We start from the raw sequence: 19,914 nt of genomic DNA on the forward strand, positions 1-19,914 counted from the left end.
TAAATTTAAATTCTTATAAATAAATAAAAAAAATTTAAAAGAAAAAAAAGTAGGTGCAAGGAAGCTGATACGGTTCCGGAAAAGAGAATACAACGTTTATAAGATTCCTAAATAAAAGATTTTTTTGGGTGCGTAAGGAAGTTAATGATCAAAAGTTAGTTTGAAGAGCTGTTTTTGTGGTTTTTCACATTCTGAGCTCAGGAAGGGATGAACAGTAAACAAATAGCACTCTGCTTTGTCAGATGACTAAAGGTTAGTGTGCATAGACTTGCTGAGTGACTCCTATGCTTATCTTCTGTCCAGGAATAGAACTGACATTGGAGATTCAGAATGACATGAGTCCCAAAGCTACCCTGAAAGAATTCAAAGAGAAACTGGCCTGGGATGAGAAATATCAGAGCAAAATCAAATCTATCAAGGAGGAAGTTGAAGTCTTTGCAGGGGTTTTCCCCATCCCAGGCATGCCTGAGCTTTAAACCAAAAAATCTTCCAGGTGGGTTTGTTTATAACTTTTGCAAGACCCCATACTCCCACTGCCACAGTGTTTCCAATTCAGGGACAGGTCTGACAAGATTTCAGCTACCAAAGAAGCAGAGTGGAAAAATAATCAGGTATTATATCTCTGTACCTCCCTTGGACATCATAATACTGTTATTTTTTGTACTATCTACCTGTTTTAATAGCACAAAATAAAATGCCTTAATACCTAATAAATGAGTAATGGTTTTGTAGACAAGGGCTCGACAAACCCCAGGTCACCATGGTGAGTAAAAAATTGAACCTGGTGTCTAGGTTGTAGCAAGATCTCTATTTAAAATGTGTACAATGTTTTTTTTATTCTTTACTACTACTACTATAAATCACTTCTATAGCGCTACCAGTCGTACGCAGCGCTTTACAATTGAACATGAAGAAAGACAGTCCCTGCTCAAAAGAGCTTACAATCTAAATCAGGACAAACAGACAGGATCAATAAGGATAAGGGAAGGACAGACAGAAGGACACAAGGATAAGATAAAAGTGGCAAGTCAGGAGTCGAAAGCAGCATCAAACAGGTAGGCCTTTAGCCCGGATTTGAAGGCAGCCAGGGATGGAGCTAGACGTAATGGCTCAGGAAGCCTATTTCAGGCATAAGGTGCGGCGAGATAGAAGGAGCGGAGTCTGGAGTTAGCGATGGAGGAGAAGGGTGCAATTAGGAGAGATTTGCCTAGTGAACGGAGTTCTAGGGAAGGGAGTGTAGGGAGAGATGAGGGTGGAGAGGTAGTGAGGGGCTGCAGAGTGAATGCACTTATAGGTCAACAAGAGGAGCTTGAATTGTATATGGAAACAGGGAGCCAGTGAAGCGATTTCAGGAGAAGGCTGATATGGGCATAACGACTTTGGCGAAATATTAGTCGTGCAGCAGAGTTATACTGTGGAGGAGTGGCCTACAGGTTACTGCAGCAGACTTTGATCCTGGAGAACTGGGTTCAATTCCCACTGCAGCTTCTTGTGACTCTGGACAAGTCACTTAACCCTCCATTGCCCCCATGTGGTTCAAATTTTGCATTTAGCACCAAAGTGGCAGAAGAGGAAGATCTGGCCTGGAATGCAGGGGTGGAGAGCTAGTTTTGTGCTGTGGAAGGAGAAGGAGGAAGTTGTGTGTGTGTTGGGGGGGGGGGGGGGGGGAAGCAGCAAAAGCTGAGGTGTTCTGTGCCCTGGGAAGAGGGAGAGCAGCAAGAACTGGGTGGCTAGGTGCCATGAGTGGGGAGGAGGGAGTAAGGACTTGGATGCATGTGTGCCATAGGAGGGGGAGAGCTCTGGATGTCTGTTGCAGGGAGAGAAAGGATGAAGCAAGAGGAGAGACCTGAGTGTGTCTGTGTGCTGGAGTGCAGGAGCTGGGGAAGTATATGCAGGTAGAGGAGAGGGAAAGCTGGAGAGAGATATGGATAAAATTCAGTTATACTAGTAATAAGCTGAAAAAAATGCTTAACTATCGCAGTCTTATTCAAATGCGATATCAAGAAAATGAACTGCACTTTTTAATCTTATTAAAAGTGGAGAGAACAACATCAGTAATCTTCACTTCCGGTATCTTGGAAATCATGGACGTCAAAGCTTAAGGCAGTATGACTTGCTGACAGTTACTTGGCCCCCTGAGGAAGCTAATCGGGCGAAGTTGTTAAAGCTAAGTAAGCCTAAGATTATCTTAATGGGTTACATACAATTCCCATCTAGAGCCCTTATCTGCGCGCAAGTGGAGTTTTCAGACCAATGATAAGAACGGAATCAAGTTATTGCTGGCATTGAATATAAGTATTTTATGGTTGCCATGCTTTGATTACTGAGGTTGTTCTCTCCACTTTTAATAAGATTAAAAAGTGCAGTTTATTTTCTTGATATCGCATTTGAATAAGACTGTGATAGTTAAAAAAAAATTTCAGCTTATTACTAGTATTTTGCCCATCACATTCCTGAAAATTGGATCTAGTACCTTCTAAAATTCAGTTATGCCAGGGTGTACACCACAGAGTGGTATATGGGGTGGTGGTCATCAATAAAGAGCTATGGGGGGGGGGGGTCTATCCTGTATGGGGGGGTGGGGAAAGGCTATGGGAGTGTGTGTGTGTGCTGGGGAGGGGGGTAGGCAGTGTGAGAGAGTTCTAGGGATGTATGTGTGCCATAGCCATTGAAAAGTGGGGGGGGGGGGGGGGGGGGCTGGGTCTCTACACTTTGGCTCAGCCCCCTCCAAAATTGTGGCACCTGTAGAATGGCTAGCAGTGGTGCTCAGGCCCCACAAGCTAAAGCGGTCTGCTGTCCAAGACCCCTTAGAGAAGAAGTCAACGCTATGCTTCAGCTGCCCATGCTGGCATTCCTGTATCATGAACTGACCATGTGTGGGTATGCCAGCATCAGTGACTGAAGCACACTGCTGACTTCTTCGCTGCTCAGGCAGTAAGGGAGGAGGCTTGGGTATCCCCGCCAGCAAAAGTAAGATTTAATGCCAGCGGGGGAGGGAGAGGAAATGTGCCCACCCCCACACACACACACTCCACCCTGGGCTTAATGCTTACACCCCTGGTGTGTGCTGGAGGGGAGGCAGAGAGAGCACAAGCGCTATGGGGAGATGTGTGTGTTAGGAGCAGGGACGGAGATAAAACTAGGACCGCAGAAGTGGCCCATAAGGCGCATTGTTACTGTCAAGGAGATTCTCCAGCAGCCCTGTTGGTATGATCAATTTAAGAATCTGGTTCTTTTTTTGGGGGGGGGGGCTGGGGGGAGAGGAATTCAGAGAGACTGCTGCTGGGGTGGCTTTGTATAGGTAATGAGTGGCTTTAAGCTGTGGTTGCTGGGAGTGGGTGCGCTAGCTGTGGGGAGGGGTTAAAGCTAGCTGCTGGGGCAGGTGGGCAATGTAGAAAGCTAAGCCTGCAGCTTCTGGGGGTAGGTGACTTGTCTTCTTCGACTGGGTGACCAAACAGTTGGGATCTGGGAGGGGCGCTTGATGTGGTATACTTGGATTTCAGCAAAGCCTTTGACATGGTTCCGCACAGGCGACTGATAAATAAATTGAGTGCCTTCGGTGCGGGAGTAACTGATTGGGTAAAAAAATTGGTTGAATGGTAGGAGACAGAGGGTGGTGGTAAATGGAGCTTGCTGTGAGGAAAAGGAGGTCATCAGTGGAGTACCACAGGGATCGGTCCTAGGGCCGGCTCTTTTTAACGTCTTTGTGAGCAATATTGCGGAAGGGCTGTCTGGTAAGGTTTATCTCTTTGCGGATGATACTAAACTGTGCAACAGGGTGGACACCCTGGAGGGTGTGAATGACATGAGGAAGGACCTAGCGAAGCTAGAGGAATGGACCGATATTTGGCAACTAAGGTTTAATCCCAAAAAATGCAGGGTCATGCACTTGGGTCGCAAATATCCGAGGGAACGGTACAGTATAGGGGGTGTAGTGCTTCAGTGTACGAAGGAAGAGCGGGACGTGGGGGTGATTGTGTCTGATGACCTTAAAGCTTTCAAACAGGTAGAGAAAGCGACGGCCAAAGCCAGAAGGATGCTTGGGTGCATGACCAGCAGAGGCATGACCAGCAGGAAAAAGGATGTGATAGTGCCGTTGTATAAGTCTCTGGTGAGGCCTGTTGAGAATTTAGGGGTCCCGAGCCCCCCCCCCAAGAAGGCTAGAGTGACCTTAATCTGACTCCATCTCCAAATAGCATTAGTACTGGGGTAATCAGGGAATTGTGAAGTTCTAGGAGAAATTGCCACTGAGAGAGACGTTAGGTCTAAGAGACCCGCATTAGTCCGCCTCTCAGCACTGGCAAGGAATAAATACCAGCCTTATGACAAACTGGATTTAGGCTACAGGTTATACAATGCAGCGAATGATAGCCTGATGCAGCAAAAGCATTTATACTTACAGCCTTTCATCATTAAGTGAAGCCCACAAATCATCATTTGGAATGAGGAGTTTATTTGCTAAGGTATAAGTCAAATCAGTGATTGACAACAGGCGTGTACAATCAATTAAGTATAGGAATATAATAAGCTGCAAACAGGTGTTAATTATTTGCTAATGTTTTATAATTTCTTTTACCAATTAGAGGTTTTACAAGGGAAAGCAATTAGATAATTTGTCAATTCAGCTGGACACATTGGTTTCCCTTGGAGAGAGAGTGCCAACCCTTTTCTCTCTAACTCAAACCAGGAAATACCCGGATTTTTATAGGTGCCCTCAGGATATGGGTAATATGACAGTAGATATATCTGATTGGATCTATGCTAATGTCATGGTTGTCACTGATTGGCTCATGCTAATGAGTAGCTTCTATCTTGCTAACATGGTTTTATCTTTAGCTCGCTTCTTAAGCAAGACCCTGCTCACAGGAAAGTCTCCCTCCTCTCTTGGACAGCTAGTTCCCTATTTTCTCTGCACCTGGCATGACTCACTCATTGCTCAACTTGTTTTTCTAACTTACATTAGAGAAAATTCCACTTTGTAACAGATACGGGCTTCCATTTTGTGCTGAAATCCTCCATTTTGTTTCCATATCTATTAACTTAACTTTTAGGCCTCAATCCGGGCTACAAACTAGGTCATACTTTTCCAGTAAGCTCCCAGTTATGTCAGCCATCAGATTTCTGACTCAGCCAAGGTCTGTAATGGCCTGAGCTCTATGACTGGGCCCTCCACCATTCCAGTGGGGGGGGTCTCTGGCTGTACCATAATTATACAGGCCCCATTTGGAGTACTGCGTGAAGTTCTGGAGACCGCACCTACGGCAAGATATAAACAGGATGGAGTCTGTCCAGATGGCGGCTACGAAATTAGTAAGCGGTCTTGAATGCAAAAATTATAGGGACAGGGTTATGAACCTCAACATGTATACGCTGGAAGAGAGGAGGGAGAGAGGAGACATGATAGAAACGTTTAAATATCTCAAGGGCATTTATGTACAGGAAGAGAGCCTTTTTCAAATGGAGAGCTCTGGAATGAGGGGGCATATGACAAAGAGGGAATAGGTTTAGGAGTAAGCTAAGGAAGTATTATTTCACAGAAAGGGTGGTGGAGGCGTGGAATGGCCTCCCAGTGGAGGTGGTGGAGTCGAGGACTGTTCCAGAACTTAAAAAGGCATGGGATAAGCATGTGGGATCGCTTAGGAACAGGTAGAATTGGCAGTTACAGAGGATGGGCAGGCTGGATGGGTCATTTGGCCTTTATCTGCCATCATGTTTCTATCTATGTTTCTAGATGCACCACTTGACCCATCCAACCTTAGTAGCTGCAGCTTTAGTTCCTCCCTCATTGCCCCAGAAACCCGTGTGAAGCCTCTCTCCATGGCCACATCAGCTGTGGGTGGGTGGAAAGATGGAAGAACAGTAGACTCTTACCTACTCCTTCCCCGCTACTATAATAACTTGCTGTGCATTACCTTGAGCACATTTTGAATGTGTAAATTTATAAATATGCATATATAAATAACATTCCATTTATTCCCAGTCTGGCTCTTAGATTTTTGGGCTGGATCCTGGGGACCATCAAGCCCTGTTGTAGACTATAAGGTGCCATCTGTAAATACATGTCATTTACTGACCATTGGTTTGTTAAGCAGTGTAAGCTTAGAACTGGGCCACATTTGTGCATACTCTGGGAATGTTAGAACATTCCTGATGTGTAGCATTTTGGGCTGTTCCAGCTTATACTATGAGCTTGAACAGATGATGCATAAAACTACCGCTGTGATGAATTAAGCTGAAAAATACAAGTTTATTTGGGCCACAGCAAAGTACATACAATTACTGTATTTCGGCACTTATAAGCTGTAGCTAATACTCCTTTTTTTTATATATTTTGACTAGAGGGGTCATAGCTAATACAAGGGTATGGTTTATACACATTCCTGATTACATAAATGCGCAGTGAATCGCACAATATGAAGTTTATCACAATGCAACAGTGATATGAAAATTTTATGTCTGTTAAATTGTACTGTTAAACTGAAAGTGGGGAGAGGAAGGTCCCTGGCACGTGCATACAAAGGTTTTGCAATAAGCCCAGTCAAGAAACAAGTGTCGGCTCACGTTGGCGCCTGTTCTTCTGCACCAAAACGGCTGCTTTCACATGTGCACGTTTATTGCTTACTATTTGCATTTAAACACTTACAATTTGAGGCCATCTGTACCATGCACATTAACACCTGCACTTGAGCATTCAGCGTACAATAATGTGTTCGCACACACGCTAAGGCACATTTACACGAAGGCAAAGAATCTGCAGTTTTATATCTGCAAGATTATGGTAACTGGGGCTAAGACAGGACTTTGCTGAGGTTTTCAGCCTGCATTGCACAATCAGTCTGGTTTACAGCAGCAGTGCTTCCTAAACTGTTCCCACTAGAAACCATAGGGTCCTACTTTCATCAGTATTGTGTAGTGCTAATTGAGGGGATTAGAAAAAAAAAAATCAAGCATCTACCGTTAAGACAGAGAGACACTTTCTAGTTAGCTGGGGGAATAATGTGTATTGCGGTCAAGTATTCCTACTTGGGACATTTGGTCAAAAAACGGGTCCATAACTAGAGAAAATATTGTTCTTAGTACCTGGGAGGCGGGGATAGTGCTGGGCAGACTTATACGGTCTGTGCCAGAGCTGGTGCTGGGAAGCGGGACTGGTGGTTGGGAGGCAGGGATAGTGCTGGACAGACTTGTACGGTCTGTGCCAGAGCCGGTGGTTTGGAGGCGGGGATAGTGCTGGGCAGACTTATACGGTCTGTGCCCCGAAGAGGGCAGGTACAAATCAAAGTAGGGTATACACAAAAAGTAGCACATATGAGTTATCTTGTTGGGCAGACTGGATGGACCGTGCAGGTCTTTTTCTGCCGTCATCTACTATGTTACTATGTTATCACATATGCATGAGAGAACCATTTACCAACTTCAAATAGTCCCTTCTTTCAAACAATTTGGAGTGCAAAAGTTAAACCTGTTTTTAACCATACTAAAATTTGGCACCATGACTAAAAAAAACCCCAACAAAACAGACCATGACAACAACAAAAAAAAAAAACAAGACAAAATAGACTCTACACAAAACAGGGCAGGGAAACCTCCTTAATCAAGCTGGATTATCTTGTCAAGCAGATTTATGATTCTCACTAGATACTAAGTGTGGATAGTGAAATCAAGCCGGAGGCAGGTGCCAGGACTTTCAAGTGACAAGCCCTGGATTTTCTCAGTAAATCTATTTCATCAGACCCTTTTGTCAGGGACTTTTATGTTGGGAACTTTGTCTGGTTTCTTTTGACAGGGTGCTGTAAAATTCAGATTAATCACAGCACAAAATGTTTGAGAAAATTAATTTATTTCTTGAAAAATACAAGCAACATTTAAAAAATGTCAGAACACAATGACAAATTTAAGGTGTCTTCTCTAATTTGGTGTTAAGAGTTTATTAAACTCTTGTGTACCAAAACCCATACAACTTTCACAATACATATACCTATGGTATGGCTGTGCCTTACACTAATCTGGCAACTACCATCTGCACATATCAAAAGCCTATTTCACATGCAAAATCTTTCAGTTGATGCAGAGAATTCATCACAGCCTAAAGATTATTTTCCCAGCAATATTGGATATGATATAAATAAAGCTTGGAATCTTGTGTTTAAAAACAAAGTATTGCTTCATCCATAGGTGACCAGGGACGCTTTTGCTTCAGGGTGCCAAAACTCTTTGGCCTTGTCCAAATGCTAAGACTTAATGATCTTGCTAGGGCAGGGATTCTCAACCCCATCCTTGGGACATATCTAGCAAGTCAGGTTTTTAGGATACCCCCTCAATGACTATGTATGGAGGTACGATATGCAAATCTATCTTATGCATATTCATTGTGGGTATCCTGAAAACGTGACTGGCTAGGTGTATCCCAAGGACTGGGTTAATAACCCTTGCCCTAAGCCAAGGGATTCTCAATCCAGTCTGCTTTTCAAGATTGACACAATGTAAATTTGTCTCATGCACATTCTTTGTGGGTATCCTGAAAACCTGATTGGCTGGCTGTATCCTAAGGCCTAGGTTGAAAACCCCTGCCCAAAGCCCAAGTGAAAGGTGCAGATGGTCTACAAACCAATCTACTGGGTTGGTTTGACACAAGAACAGTGGTTCCCAAACCTGGAGGCACCCTAGCCAGTCTTGTTTTCAGGATACCCACAATGAATATTAAGGAGAGATTTGCATGCAAATCTCTCATGAATATTCATTGTGGGTATCCTGAAAACCTGACTGGCTAGGGTGCCTCCAGGACCAGGTTTGGGAACCACTGCAGTCAAAAGCTTGTCAGAAAGGTCTTTAGTCCTCTCCAGTAGAATGAGCTATGCAAGAGTATATACAGTTCTAACCCTATCTATGCTGCTTTTGCAAAGGAACAAAGTTGATTATGATGCTGGCATTGTGGAGAAAAGTTACCTAGCCATATCATTATATTTCTGATTTGTAGGCAGGGTCGATGCTTGAATTAAGTTTCACATGAAGTTTTAACTGACTTTAGAAACTCATAGCCCAGGGCGGTGAAAGTAAGGTTGAATGACATGTGCAGTTCTGCATTAAGGTGGTAAAATGATCTGGAGGTCTCTACTTTTGAATTTCTGTTTCTATGATCCTTTGAAAAGGTAACAGGAAAGAAATGTTTAAAAAAAATCAGGTACTATCCTAAATAGCTCATCATACATTTTGGTATTAAATGCGTTTTATTAGTAAATAAAAGCTTTGATGAATTCTCTTTTCAGCAGTATGCCTCCAGTTCATCACATGACAACACACGTTACAGTATTTTAACATGTGACATTTATTCTAATGCGTGCAGGCATGCTTATGACATTCACAGATGATAGGCGAACACCCATGCAGAGTACACCAATCCAAAAACTTCCAACTCAGCAGGTATTAACCCAGCAGCAGTAGAATTATACACAGGGAATGTACATCACTGTCTATTTAGCAATTTTTAAGCCATGTAAACCGTAACACACTTCAATCATCAAGCCATCCCCACCCTTCATTACAGCAGCAGCTCTAGTGCAAAAAAAAAAAAGGCAAATGCTTTTCACATGAGAAAAATATCCTCTTTCATTAGTTGTATGTCACAGTAGAAGAAAAAATGTTTCAGTTTAGCCCTGCCCACCTTTGGGGACCTGTAGATTGCTGATTTGCAGGCATGGCCCTGATACATTCATAATGAGAACACACAAAGTGGACTTTTGGTGGAGGTAAAACAAGGGTGCAGCTTGAGAAGGGGCACACATTTTATCCCAAAAAGTGTAACACAAAATTAAAAGGGAGGGTCCAAGAAAACAGCAGGGTAGCCGATCCGCAAACTCCAATATGGAAAACAAACAAAGCAGATCAGTGTAGATAAAACCAAAGTTTATTGGAAAATAGGTGATCTAAAATAGAAAGCCTGACCCAGGCCGTGTTTCGCCCAACTGGGCTGCAACAGGGACTAATAAAATGATGATGACAAATATCCTCTCAAATACGGAGCAGTGCAAAAGGATGTGTCACGCCGAAGCTGTGATCAAACCTTGTAGCTCAAAATGACTTCACTTTTACTTATATTTTTAAGTCGATGTTACTTGTGGGCACAAATCCTAATAAATAATAATTGTGTGCATTTAGAAAAAAGGTGTTTCTATTAGCCCCTGATGCAGCCCAGTTGGGCGAAACACGGCTTGTGTCGGGCTTTCTAGTTTAGATCACCTATTTTCCAATAAACTTTGGTTTCATCCACACTGATCTGCTTTGTTTTCCATACAAAATTAAAAGCCAGGCAGGCAGCCTAAAAAGGGTAGTGAGTACTACAACAGAGATGATCCCAAAAGGAAGGAGGCTCATTTTCAAAGCACACAGATTTACAAAGTTACATAGGCTACTATGGGCTCCTCTTACTAAGCTGTGGTAAACGGGGGCCTGCGCTAGCAGGTAAAAGGTTGTCTTTTTTGCGGAGAAAAGAAATGGCCATGCGGTATGGCGCTGTCCAAGTACTGCTGGGTAAGCACTGGCGCTATAAAAATAGAGCGGATGGGGGGGGAGGGGGATCTACTGCTGGGCTCCTGCGGTAGCAGTTCCGGATTGGCGTGCAGCAAAGCTGTTGCCACACGACAACCCTTCTTGTAAAAGGGCCCCTATGCGCTTTGAAAATCAACACCTTAATCTCTTACCCCTAACTTTGGTGCCGCAAAAACCTTTTTTTTTTGTCATTTCTAGTTAAGTATATGACACACAGGCACTCATGTTCCTAGGCCCACAGCCCCCAGTTGGGAAGGCTCAGTCCAGTAGGAGGGGGAGAAAAAAGTTGCCCTGGTGCTACCTTTACCATTCCACGCACAGCAGCAGTTTTATTAACAGCTCCAGGCTAAGCTTGCCAGGATGGCTTTGTCTCCCTACAGTGTTTTTACAGCTGCTTCGAACTAAACATTCTACATGCTTCACAGAAGCCTTTTTAGCCCCACTGGAGGCAACAGAAGAAACAGTGAGCGGAGCAGCTATGAGCGGTCACTTCTGACACAGAATTAAGCACAGATGCAAAGCCACATTATGGCAGATGGGTGAGCATATTTGCTGCTTCCAATCCCATTACTTGTTATAGTAGATTCTAGGTCTAGTTAATCGCAGCTGCAAAATGAGACAAAAGCCTTAGAGTTGGCTCCTGAGCATGCAGCAACCACAACAAAACATTTTCATTGGCAAATGACAAACAGATTCCAGCAAGTTTGTATGGTGTTAGAGTTATGGTCTTTGTAATCAAACAGAAGGTGACACCTTCCCTGCATTCATGTTGTATTTGATTGCAAATAACAGAACAATCACAGTTCAAACAAGGCATTCACATTTTCATAGTACAGAATAATAAAAGTCTTGTCATCCTTCCCAGTGATGTAGGAATATGCTCGGCACAAGTGGGGGGGTTTCCCCCCCCTAGATAACTGCTCTATAACTAGCAGCTATAAATGGCTTTTCTATAAAATTTTGACCACCTTGTTCATCAAGGTCTATTTTTGAGATTGATTTGAGATATTATATGCAAGTTGGAAAAGATACCATGACTTATCCAAAAAAAGAGATGCTGGTAATTTAAACAGGCAATAATGAAGTTGCAACCCTTAATCCTTCACCAGTAACTCCAGGACTGTTCCCCCCCCCCCCCCCCCCCCCCCCCCAATTTAAGTACCATATTATATTCCAAGAGCTGACTGCTCATGCTCAAGGACCACAACCTTATTCTAAATATCATCCAACACACATATGTTAAAAACAGGTGTAAAAAATAACTCCAGTTTAAAGAACACTTAATTTGCATATTTTGGTTATGCGTTTACCTGATGTGTGTTTGCAGTGCTCATTGGTTAACAAAGGTTATTATCGCTGCCATAGTTATTTGGATGAAAACAGAAATACTGACCAAAATGTTGTTATTTCACCATTAAAAAACTACAAAGATAATGAATTGATTACTGCTGCCAGAAATCCATGTGCACACTTTTTTTTTTTTCTTACATTTCCGTCCAGTCTGATGTTTGACTCTGTGACTTTAAAGCAGACATCTCAAGACCCAGGCCCCTCCAGAAGTAGAATATCCCAATTTCTAAATAAAATAGGGCAACAGTAGTATCAAGCAACCAGACACGGCTAATCAGGTCAAATTAAGACAGACAGTGGGATATATTACAAAAAAAAAAAAAAGCCATGACATTTTCTGTTCTACCTGGGTTCCAGGTCTTCATTTGCTTCCAATAGCCAGGCTCAGTAAACCAGAAACCCTGACAGTTATGGTGGCAAGTCTGGAAATGCAACGCCCTTGTAAGAGGTAGCTAAAAAAAATTGCAAAGGCTTGAATTCCAAGTAGAAAGTTTAGGGAGTGAGTTAACACTGGCTCCTATACAGGGAGATAGAAAACCTGGCCAATGCCGTCTTGAACCTTGGATTGCACAATAACACACACATGAGATGATCTTATAGTAAAGCACAGCTACAAATACAGTGGTTAGTCCCAATACTTCCATTAGAGCAGTCACTGCTCTGTCGTCTGTGATTGAGGGGAAACATGGCTATCTTAAGGTTCTTTACTGTCCAATCTTCTGTGTTTCCGTAAAGAAAACACTGCAGCACACTCAACAGGCGATTTGCTTCCTTGAAACAGCGAGCTGGTCAACACTAGTTAAGCGTTATGCATGCACAGGAAAGCCTCTAGACTTTATCAGATATCACCAAGGACTCCATCTCCTGCAACATTTCAAGGAATTATCCGCTGACCCCCAAAAAACAGCAGATGAGTGAATGAGTAGAAAATGAATTCAGGGCATCGTTAGCAAAGTCAGCAATATGCACAGAGAGCAAAATTTCCAAGAACATAAGCAAAACTCATCTTCTCCTTTCTGTTTATACATTCAATGCGCCTTTTTTCACTCTTTCACCCAGCATTCTTCCCTTTCAATGTATATGCTGAATGCATATTTCTTAATAGGGTGAATCTCTGCACAATTGAGAGATGAGACTAAATTTTGTACAAAAGGCTGGGAACATAGTCAAACCTGAGCACGGGCTGCACCCTTCTGCCAGACTCCTGCAGATAATGCATTTTCAGCAGCTCTGCTAGATACAGCACTATTTTGATGTCCTCATTGGCTAGGCCCAGATGCAACGTCAAGAAATTCAGCCTGCGGTGTTCGATGGTCTCTTCAGATTCTCTCTCACTGATAGGCAAGTGTAGATGATGGCAGAAAGTGTAAAGGAAAGCCTTGGAACACAACTGGGTCAGGATACTTTGGACATGCATGTAATACGTGCTCCCACGTTTGATTTGAGTGCGGTGGTCGGCAAGCCTCGGCAGCAGGGTGCCCTTGTAGAGGGGGCAGCGCAGGGTTTTGGTATCAATGTCCAGGACACTGACATACCGGCTATAGCGATTCAGTGCGTGCAACATATTGGAGCCAATGGGGGAAACGACTCTACAAAAGAGACAAGATGCAGAATAGCAAGATGAAGGGAAAGTGAATCCTAAGACAAGACAAAGTGATTTCTGATCTGTCACCCAGTAGAACAGGGCTGGGCAACCTTCATACACAGGGGGCTGCATGAATGCCAGCACTATCCCTAGTCTGCCTCAACATTATGCAACGTCAGAACTGGAAATCCACAGAGGCCCAGCGACCTTCTGTGATATAAGTAAATAAATAAAACAAAAATGTAACTAAAAACAAAGAAAAACTACTAGAGTAGCTAGTCTGAAAATATTTACAAAATCACCAAAACTCTGGTTAATGGCATTTTTCTGTGTATATTTCCCATGGTCTCGTGGGCCACATAAAATTCAAGGGCAGGCCGCAGGTCACCGACCCCTGTAGTAGCAGAACATCTCCCATAAAAGACTGTGCAGAGCTTTCTGTTGAAATGTACAGCTGGTTTCCAAAACTACCCCAAAGGGTACTCTCATAGCCTCTGTGTAAAACATATAGGCAGAAATTGAGCGCATAGTCTGGCAACAAAGTCCCACGTTCTCCAAACAATCCAGCCAGACAACTGGATGAAACTGTTTAAAATGTTCTTGTAATGAATGCCACACTAAGATTTTGACCCAGTAAAGCCAAATGCACTACTTAAAGGTAAGTGTGATTTTTTTTATCTGCAATGAATATGCATAAAATTGATTTGCATACACTGCCTCCATGATATGAAAATCTATTTCATGCATATTCATTGTGGATATCCTGAAAACCTGACTAGCAATGGGGTACTCCAGGCCTGACTTGGGAAACATTAAGCAACCTCCATGTTCACAAAGCACTAATATTCTTGTATATGACAGAGGTAGATTCAGAAAGGAGTAGGCAAGGCCTACATTTGCAGCCACCACCCTGTTTTCCCTTAATCCTATTATTTAAACTGGGCGGCAACTGTACCACCTTAAAATTGTGGGATCTGGTAGTGCCCTCACCCAGCTCTGGCACTTGATTATTACCCATTAATTAATTTTGGTCCTCTCTCAGGAAAATCACTTGGGTCCCTTTCAAACCCAAGTAACTGGAGTATATTGTGAAGGTCTCTTTCTTGCCCGGTGAAAACAGTTGGAAGTTTGTTAACTCTGTTAGAATTTGAAAGGTTTGTTCTTGGACATTCAATGGGTAAGGTTATAAACCATTACATAAGAATTACCACACTGTGTCAGACTGATGGACTACCTAGCCCAGTATCCTGCTTCCAGCAGTAGCCAATCCAGGTCACAAGTACCAGGCAGAATCCCAAAGAGTAGCAAAATTCCATGCTACTGACCCCAGCTCTTGCCTTTAAATGGGCTCTTATAATACAAACACACTAGCTGGTTAACGTTCCATGCCCATTCCCCACCTAGCACACGCTCACTCCCACAAACCTTTTTTTCAAATGTGTGATTAGCACACTCTAACTTGGAGATTACCACAAAATGCTTTACTTTTAAACAATTTTATTGGAATTCAAACGTGTGTGGGATAAATACAAAGGAATCCCGTTTAGAAGGAATGGTTCTGCGGAATCTTAGCGGAGATTTGGTGGCGACTCTGGTAATTGGGAAACAAAATGGGAGCTGGGCAGACTTCTACAGTCTACACCCTGATCGTGACTGGATAGGGATGAGCTGGAGTGTAAATTTTAAGGGGCTTCGATATTAGGTACAGCGAAGGGCGACGAAAATGATAGTGGGGATGGGACGACTTTCCTATGAAGAGAGGCTGAGAAGGCTAGGGCTTTTCAGCTTGGAGAAGAGACGGCTGAGGGGAGATATGATAGAAGTGTATAAAATAATGAGTGGAATGGATCGGGTGGATGTGAAGCGACTGTTCACGCTATCCAAAAATACTAGGACTAGAGGGCATGAGTTGAAGCTACAGTGTGGTAAATTTAAAACGAATCGGAGAAAATTTTTCTTCACCCAACGTGTAATTAGACTCTGGAATTCGTTGCCGGAGAACGTGGTACGGGCGGTTAGCTTGACGGAGTTTAAAAAGGGGTTAGATAGATTCCTAAAGGACAAGTCCATAGACTGCTATTAAATGGACTTGGAAAAATTCCGCATTTTTAGGTATAACTTGTCTGGAATGTTTTTACGTTTGGGGAGCGTGCCAGGTGCCCTTGACCTGGATTGGCCACTGTCGGTGACAGGATGCTGGGCTAGATGGACCTTTGGTCTTTCCCAGTATGGCACTACTTATGTACTTATGTAACTTAGTACAAGAACAGTGCTGGGCAGACTTAATGGTCTGTGCCCTGAGAAAGGCAAGGACAAATCAAACTCTGGTATACATATAAGTATCACATACCATGTAAAATGAGTTTATCTTGTTGGGAAGACTGGATGGACCATACAGGCCTTTATCTGCCATCATTTACTATGTTACTCTTTTGGGTTCTACATGGAATGTTGCTACTAATTGGGATTCCAGAATCTTCAGAACTTTTAGTACGAGAACAGTACTGGGCAGACTTCGACAGCCTACACCCTGAGAATGGCAAGGCCAAATCAAACTGGGGTATACATCTAAAGTATCACATATCATATAACTGAGTTTATCTTGTTGGGCAGACTGGATGGACCATTCAGGTCTTTATCTGCCGTCACTTACTGTTGTTACTGTGTAAATCTGGTCATGCCAAGTACCAACAGGCATATAACTGAACAGTAGGCCTGCTCAGGGGTGAAGTTTGGACAGAGCTGTGATTTACCCAGGTATTTTATAAAGTACTAGTAAAAAAGGCCCGTTTCTGTTTGAAAGGAAACGGGCGCTAGCAAGGTTTTCCTCTGAGTATGTATGTTTGAGAGAGTGACTGTGTGAGAGAGGCTTCTGTTCCTGCTGCTGTGCATTCCCTGTGTTGTGCTGATTCACTGCTCCCTGTAGCGTGGCTCCGCCCTCTCCCTTCTACTGGCCAATCTGGTGTGGGTTGTGTGATATCACTATTATCTACTCCAACATGATCCACGGTTCCAGGCAGCCTCAGAATGTTGGAGGTGAGAATTATTATATAGGATGTGCATACATTTATTTATACCTACTTGTGAGCAGGCAGAATTCAGTCTAAGTACAATTTCTACAGGATTTATACTAGTATTTTCTAAAGGAACATGGGCACCTCTGAGTCTTTATAAAAGTTGGTTAATAGGACAGGAAGGTGGCCCGTTATAAAATCACCTGCCATCAACAATACTGGGTAAACTGAAGAATCTTCCAATGGAGGTTAATCTCTAGCAACTTAAAGTTTGTTACTGGAGAATCTGCTCAGACAACATCCTCAGAAAATCCAGAGGTACTCACAGTATCAGACCTCAAGGCAGAAATTTGATCATGGGGAAACAATACGTAGGCTGAATTTATACTTTAAGCACCCCCAAAGCCAATATAGGGAATTCAAAACATAATAGAAATTTGGGAAGAATACGGAAAATAAACATTCCTTATATAGATAATTCTCACTATACTTTTCAACACAAGTTTCAGCCTGAAAAATAATTTTTAAAAAAGTGCTCACAACAGGTATTCTAATCTTATATCAATCATTGCATGTAAGAAACTCACAAAAGAAATGTGTATGAAAAAACAGTCTGTGGAAATCTTGAAAACCTGACTGGGTTATGGCCCTCGAGGACCGTAGTTGGTCATTGCTGCACTAGGCGGGGAGAGAATGGAGACAAACAGGAGACCAAAACTACAGGTGTAATGCTAGCTCTCCCTGGATCCTTTAGCTTTGTCCCTCTCACTGCTACCAATATTCTGGGGCTGAGCTGACCAAATGATAGCCTGATACCCAGAGTCAGACCTGGGCTTTGTGTGTCAGGGACAATGGGGGGGGGGGGGGGGGGGGGGGGGGGGGGGGGGAGGGTTGGCTTTGCCTCATTTCCTTGCTATGGACTTGTCTTACTAGATTGTGCACAATTTCAATCAGAATTTACCTCTGTAGTCCAATAAGCTTCCACTTCTGAAAATCCATTATATGCAAAGGGGAAGTTACCCACTGTTTCACGGGTTTGGCAGTTTTATCGTAACTGGGAACAAAAATAGACAAAGCAGTCACAAGCTTCTTTACTATTGCTTCCTTTTCTCCTAATATTAAAAGTGTTCTCCCACTAAGCAGGGAATATATTGCTGGCTGGGCAAATGGATACTGTCTAATGAACCTCAGTGCATTCTGGCCAGCTCTTTTCTTTTGCCTTTCAGACAAGTGGCTAGGATGAGCAGGTGAAGGAGTCCTGTCAGAGGTGGTAGACGCACCGCTCCTGTAGCTTGTCGAGTCTGAATGCTCATCTAGGCTAACTCTGCTGGCTTCTCCACTGCTAGTTAAATAATTCACATCCAGTTCATGTAATGGGCCACCTTCTGTGACACTTTCTGAAGAGTATGCAACATCTTCAACTGAAAAATTCACATGAACCTCCTGATCCAGCTGTTTGTATGGCTGTGGTGGACTACTGACCACATCACCATCATCATATTGATGTTCTTGGTCAGTTGAAGGCTCTAAAAAGTATGAGCTGTCCTTTCCAATACAGCAAGCAGAATCTACAGGCACTACATTCTCTTTTTCAGAATAGTCCTCCTCCTGTATTAAATCTTGCAGACTGAAATTTGGGAGCTGAAGGCCACATTCTTCTTCATTATCTGCATAAGACTCTTCTTCATTAATGGCACTTGGGTAGCTAGCCTTAAAATCTTCAGGAATCAAAGATTCAGAGGTACATGTGCTGAGAACTTCAATGCTGTCTTCACTAATTGTCCTCCTGCTCACCGCCTTGCTCCTAACCGCTTGCGGACTTGGAAAGCTCTGCAAACAAGGTTGGCTTTCTGAATGATTCAGAAGCGAGGCAGACTTTTCAGTTCGTAAGACTTCAATGCTTTCTCCGCTGCTTATACTCCCTTTCATGTCTGTATCAAGGCATTCAGCTTGTTCCTGGTTGTCATAAAGGCTAATCTCAGTCCTCTTGGTTTCTTCAGGATCTTCCTCCACAACTTCTTGTTCCATCTTGATTGGCACAGATTCTACACTAGACTTGTAGGAATCCAAACTTGCTGAAGCATTCAGACTCCGAGGCTCCTCCAAAGATTTTGGGGTAATGACACCTAAACCAGTCCCCGAGTTTTCATCATAGGGTTTTTCACATAGCTTTTCCGCCCAAGCTGATCCATCCTCAAAGAGGAAGCTGGTTATAAGTTGCTGTTTTAACAATGCTTTGTCAGTCTGGCTTGTCAAAAGGTAACACAAATCACCTCTATATGTTTTCTCTATTCGAGTTAACTGATCTAAAGTTTGATTGAAAAAATAAACATCACAAAGCTCTTCTAACGTTTTTAGCTTCTTATCAAAACATTTGGCCGCCTTTGCTTTGATGAATTTGGGCGTATAGGAGGGTCTCCTTGTGTAACAGTTGCTTTCCGAGTGACCCTCGGGCTGTTCCTCTAAGGGGAAAAGGATAGATGTTTGATCCAACACACACTCCGCCTCAAACAGCTGAAAATCGGTCTCTTTCAGTTTTCTATAGGGATAAGACCTGATCTGCTTTAAAAGATCCTGATGCTCGATTATGGATTTCTCCACGTTTGCCAGTTCGTTGGCCTTCTCGATGGCTTGGGTGGTGTAAAAGCCCTTTTCGCTGCTTTTCTTCTGTAGCTCCATTTGATGGTGGAGCACGGTCCTGGTATAGTTCAGGTCTTTCAGTTTCTTTTCCAGCTCGTGGGCAAAGGCTTTCCTGTTCCCCGTTTTCAAACACTCCGATGCCCTGGAGAACTCCCAGGAGAGCTGCTGGAACTGCAGCATGATCTTGTGCTCGTCCGCGGAGATGTAAGCCATGCAGAAGGGCCTGACGAAGCCACGGGCCTCCAGGTCGTACAGGGTCAAGTGGTGCACGTAAGCGAAAGCCCCCTCTTTGGAATCGCCCAGCACCACCTTGGAATCTTCCACGAAATTCAGCTTGGGGTAGGCGGAGCCGGGAGGGTGGCCCACGAAGGAGGCCTGGTAGTCCACGGACATGATCCGCAGGGAGAAGTAGTTCAGGTCGAAGGTGCCGCAGGCCTTGCGGTCGTCGGGGACGGTGAGCAAAGGCTGGGGCCCCACCTGCTCGGAAAACTCGGAAATGAGGATGAAATCCCGGCTGAACTTGGCCGAGGGCAGCCTGGCCCACGGGTGGACGTGGTCGGTGACGGGGAACAGCGGCACCGAGTACTCCTCGGGGAGAGCGGGGAACTCGTCGTACGGTTCCTCCGGTTCTTCCTCTTTGGTAAAGGCCACCACGTCGGGGGCGCTGATCATATTTCCAGCGGGCGTGACAACAACGTCAAGGGGGGGGGCGGGGAAATCCCAGTTACGGCCGGGAAACGCGCCCGGGAGCCTCCATGGGGGTTGGGGGGGAGGGGCTTC

General features: G+C 43.8%; 2 protein-coding genes across 6 annotated transcripts in view; one reads left to right on the forward strand and one right to left on the reverse strand.

Moving 5' to 3' along the window:
• Nucleotides 1-708, forward strand: part of SHMT1 (serine hydroxymethyltransferase 1) — a 44,582-nt gene extending 43,874 nt beyond the window's left edge. For all 5 annotated transcript variants that reach the window (XM_030213314.1, XM_030213312.1, XM_030213310.1 and 2 more), the window contains one exon: nucleotides 304-708. In XM_030213314.1, coding sequence (XP_030069174.1) covers nucleotides 304-476 — 173 coding nt within the window. In that variant the 3' untranslated portion in view covers nucleotides 477-708. The remainder of the gene's footprint in view (nucleotides 1-303) is intronic.
• Nucleotides 709-10,540: 9,832 nt separating this feature from the next.
• Nucleotides 10,541-19,876, reverse strand: SMCR8 (SMCR8-C9orf72 complex subunit). Its single transcript, XM_030212741.1, has 2 exons — nucleotides 17,456-19,876; nucleotides 10,541-13,484 (listed from the first exon to the last, which is right to left on the reverse strand). The coding sequence occupies exons 1-2, from the start codon at nucleotides 19,804-19,806 to the stop codon at nucleotides 13,031-13,033; spliced, it is 2,805 nt and encodes a 934-aa protein (XP_030068601.1). The 5' UTR covers nucleotides 19,807-19,876; the 3' UTR covers nucleotides 10,541-13,030.
• Between the last annotated feature and the right edge of the window lie 38 nt (nucleotides 19,877-19,914).

This window comes from Microcaecilia unicolor, chromosome 8 (assembly GCF_901765095.1).
Source record: "Microcaecilia unicolor chromosome 8, aMicUni1.1, whole genome shotgun sequence".
In the NCBI taxonomy this organism is placed as follows: Eukaryota; Metazoa; Chordata; class Amphibia; order Gymnophiona; family Siphonopidae; genus Microcaecilia; species Microcaecilia unicolor.

Bases quoted from the DNA above. Each gene is read 5' to 3' on its own strand.
- SMCR8 (XM_030212741.1), bottom strand. From the start codon at position 19,806: ATGATCAGCGCCCCCGACGTGGTGGCCTTTACCAAAGAGGAAGAACCG. The intron at 13,485-17,455 runs GTAAATTCTGAT...TCTCTTTTGTAG, and splicing joins AAGCTTATTGGACTACAGAG to AGTCGTTTCCCCCATTGGCT.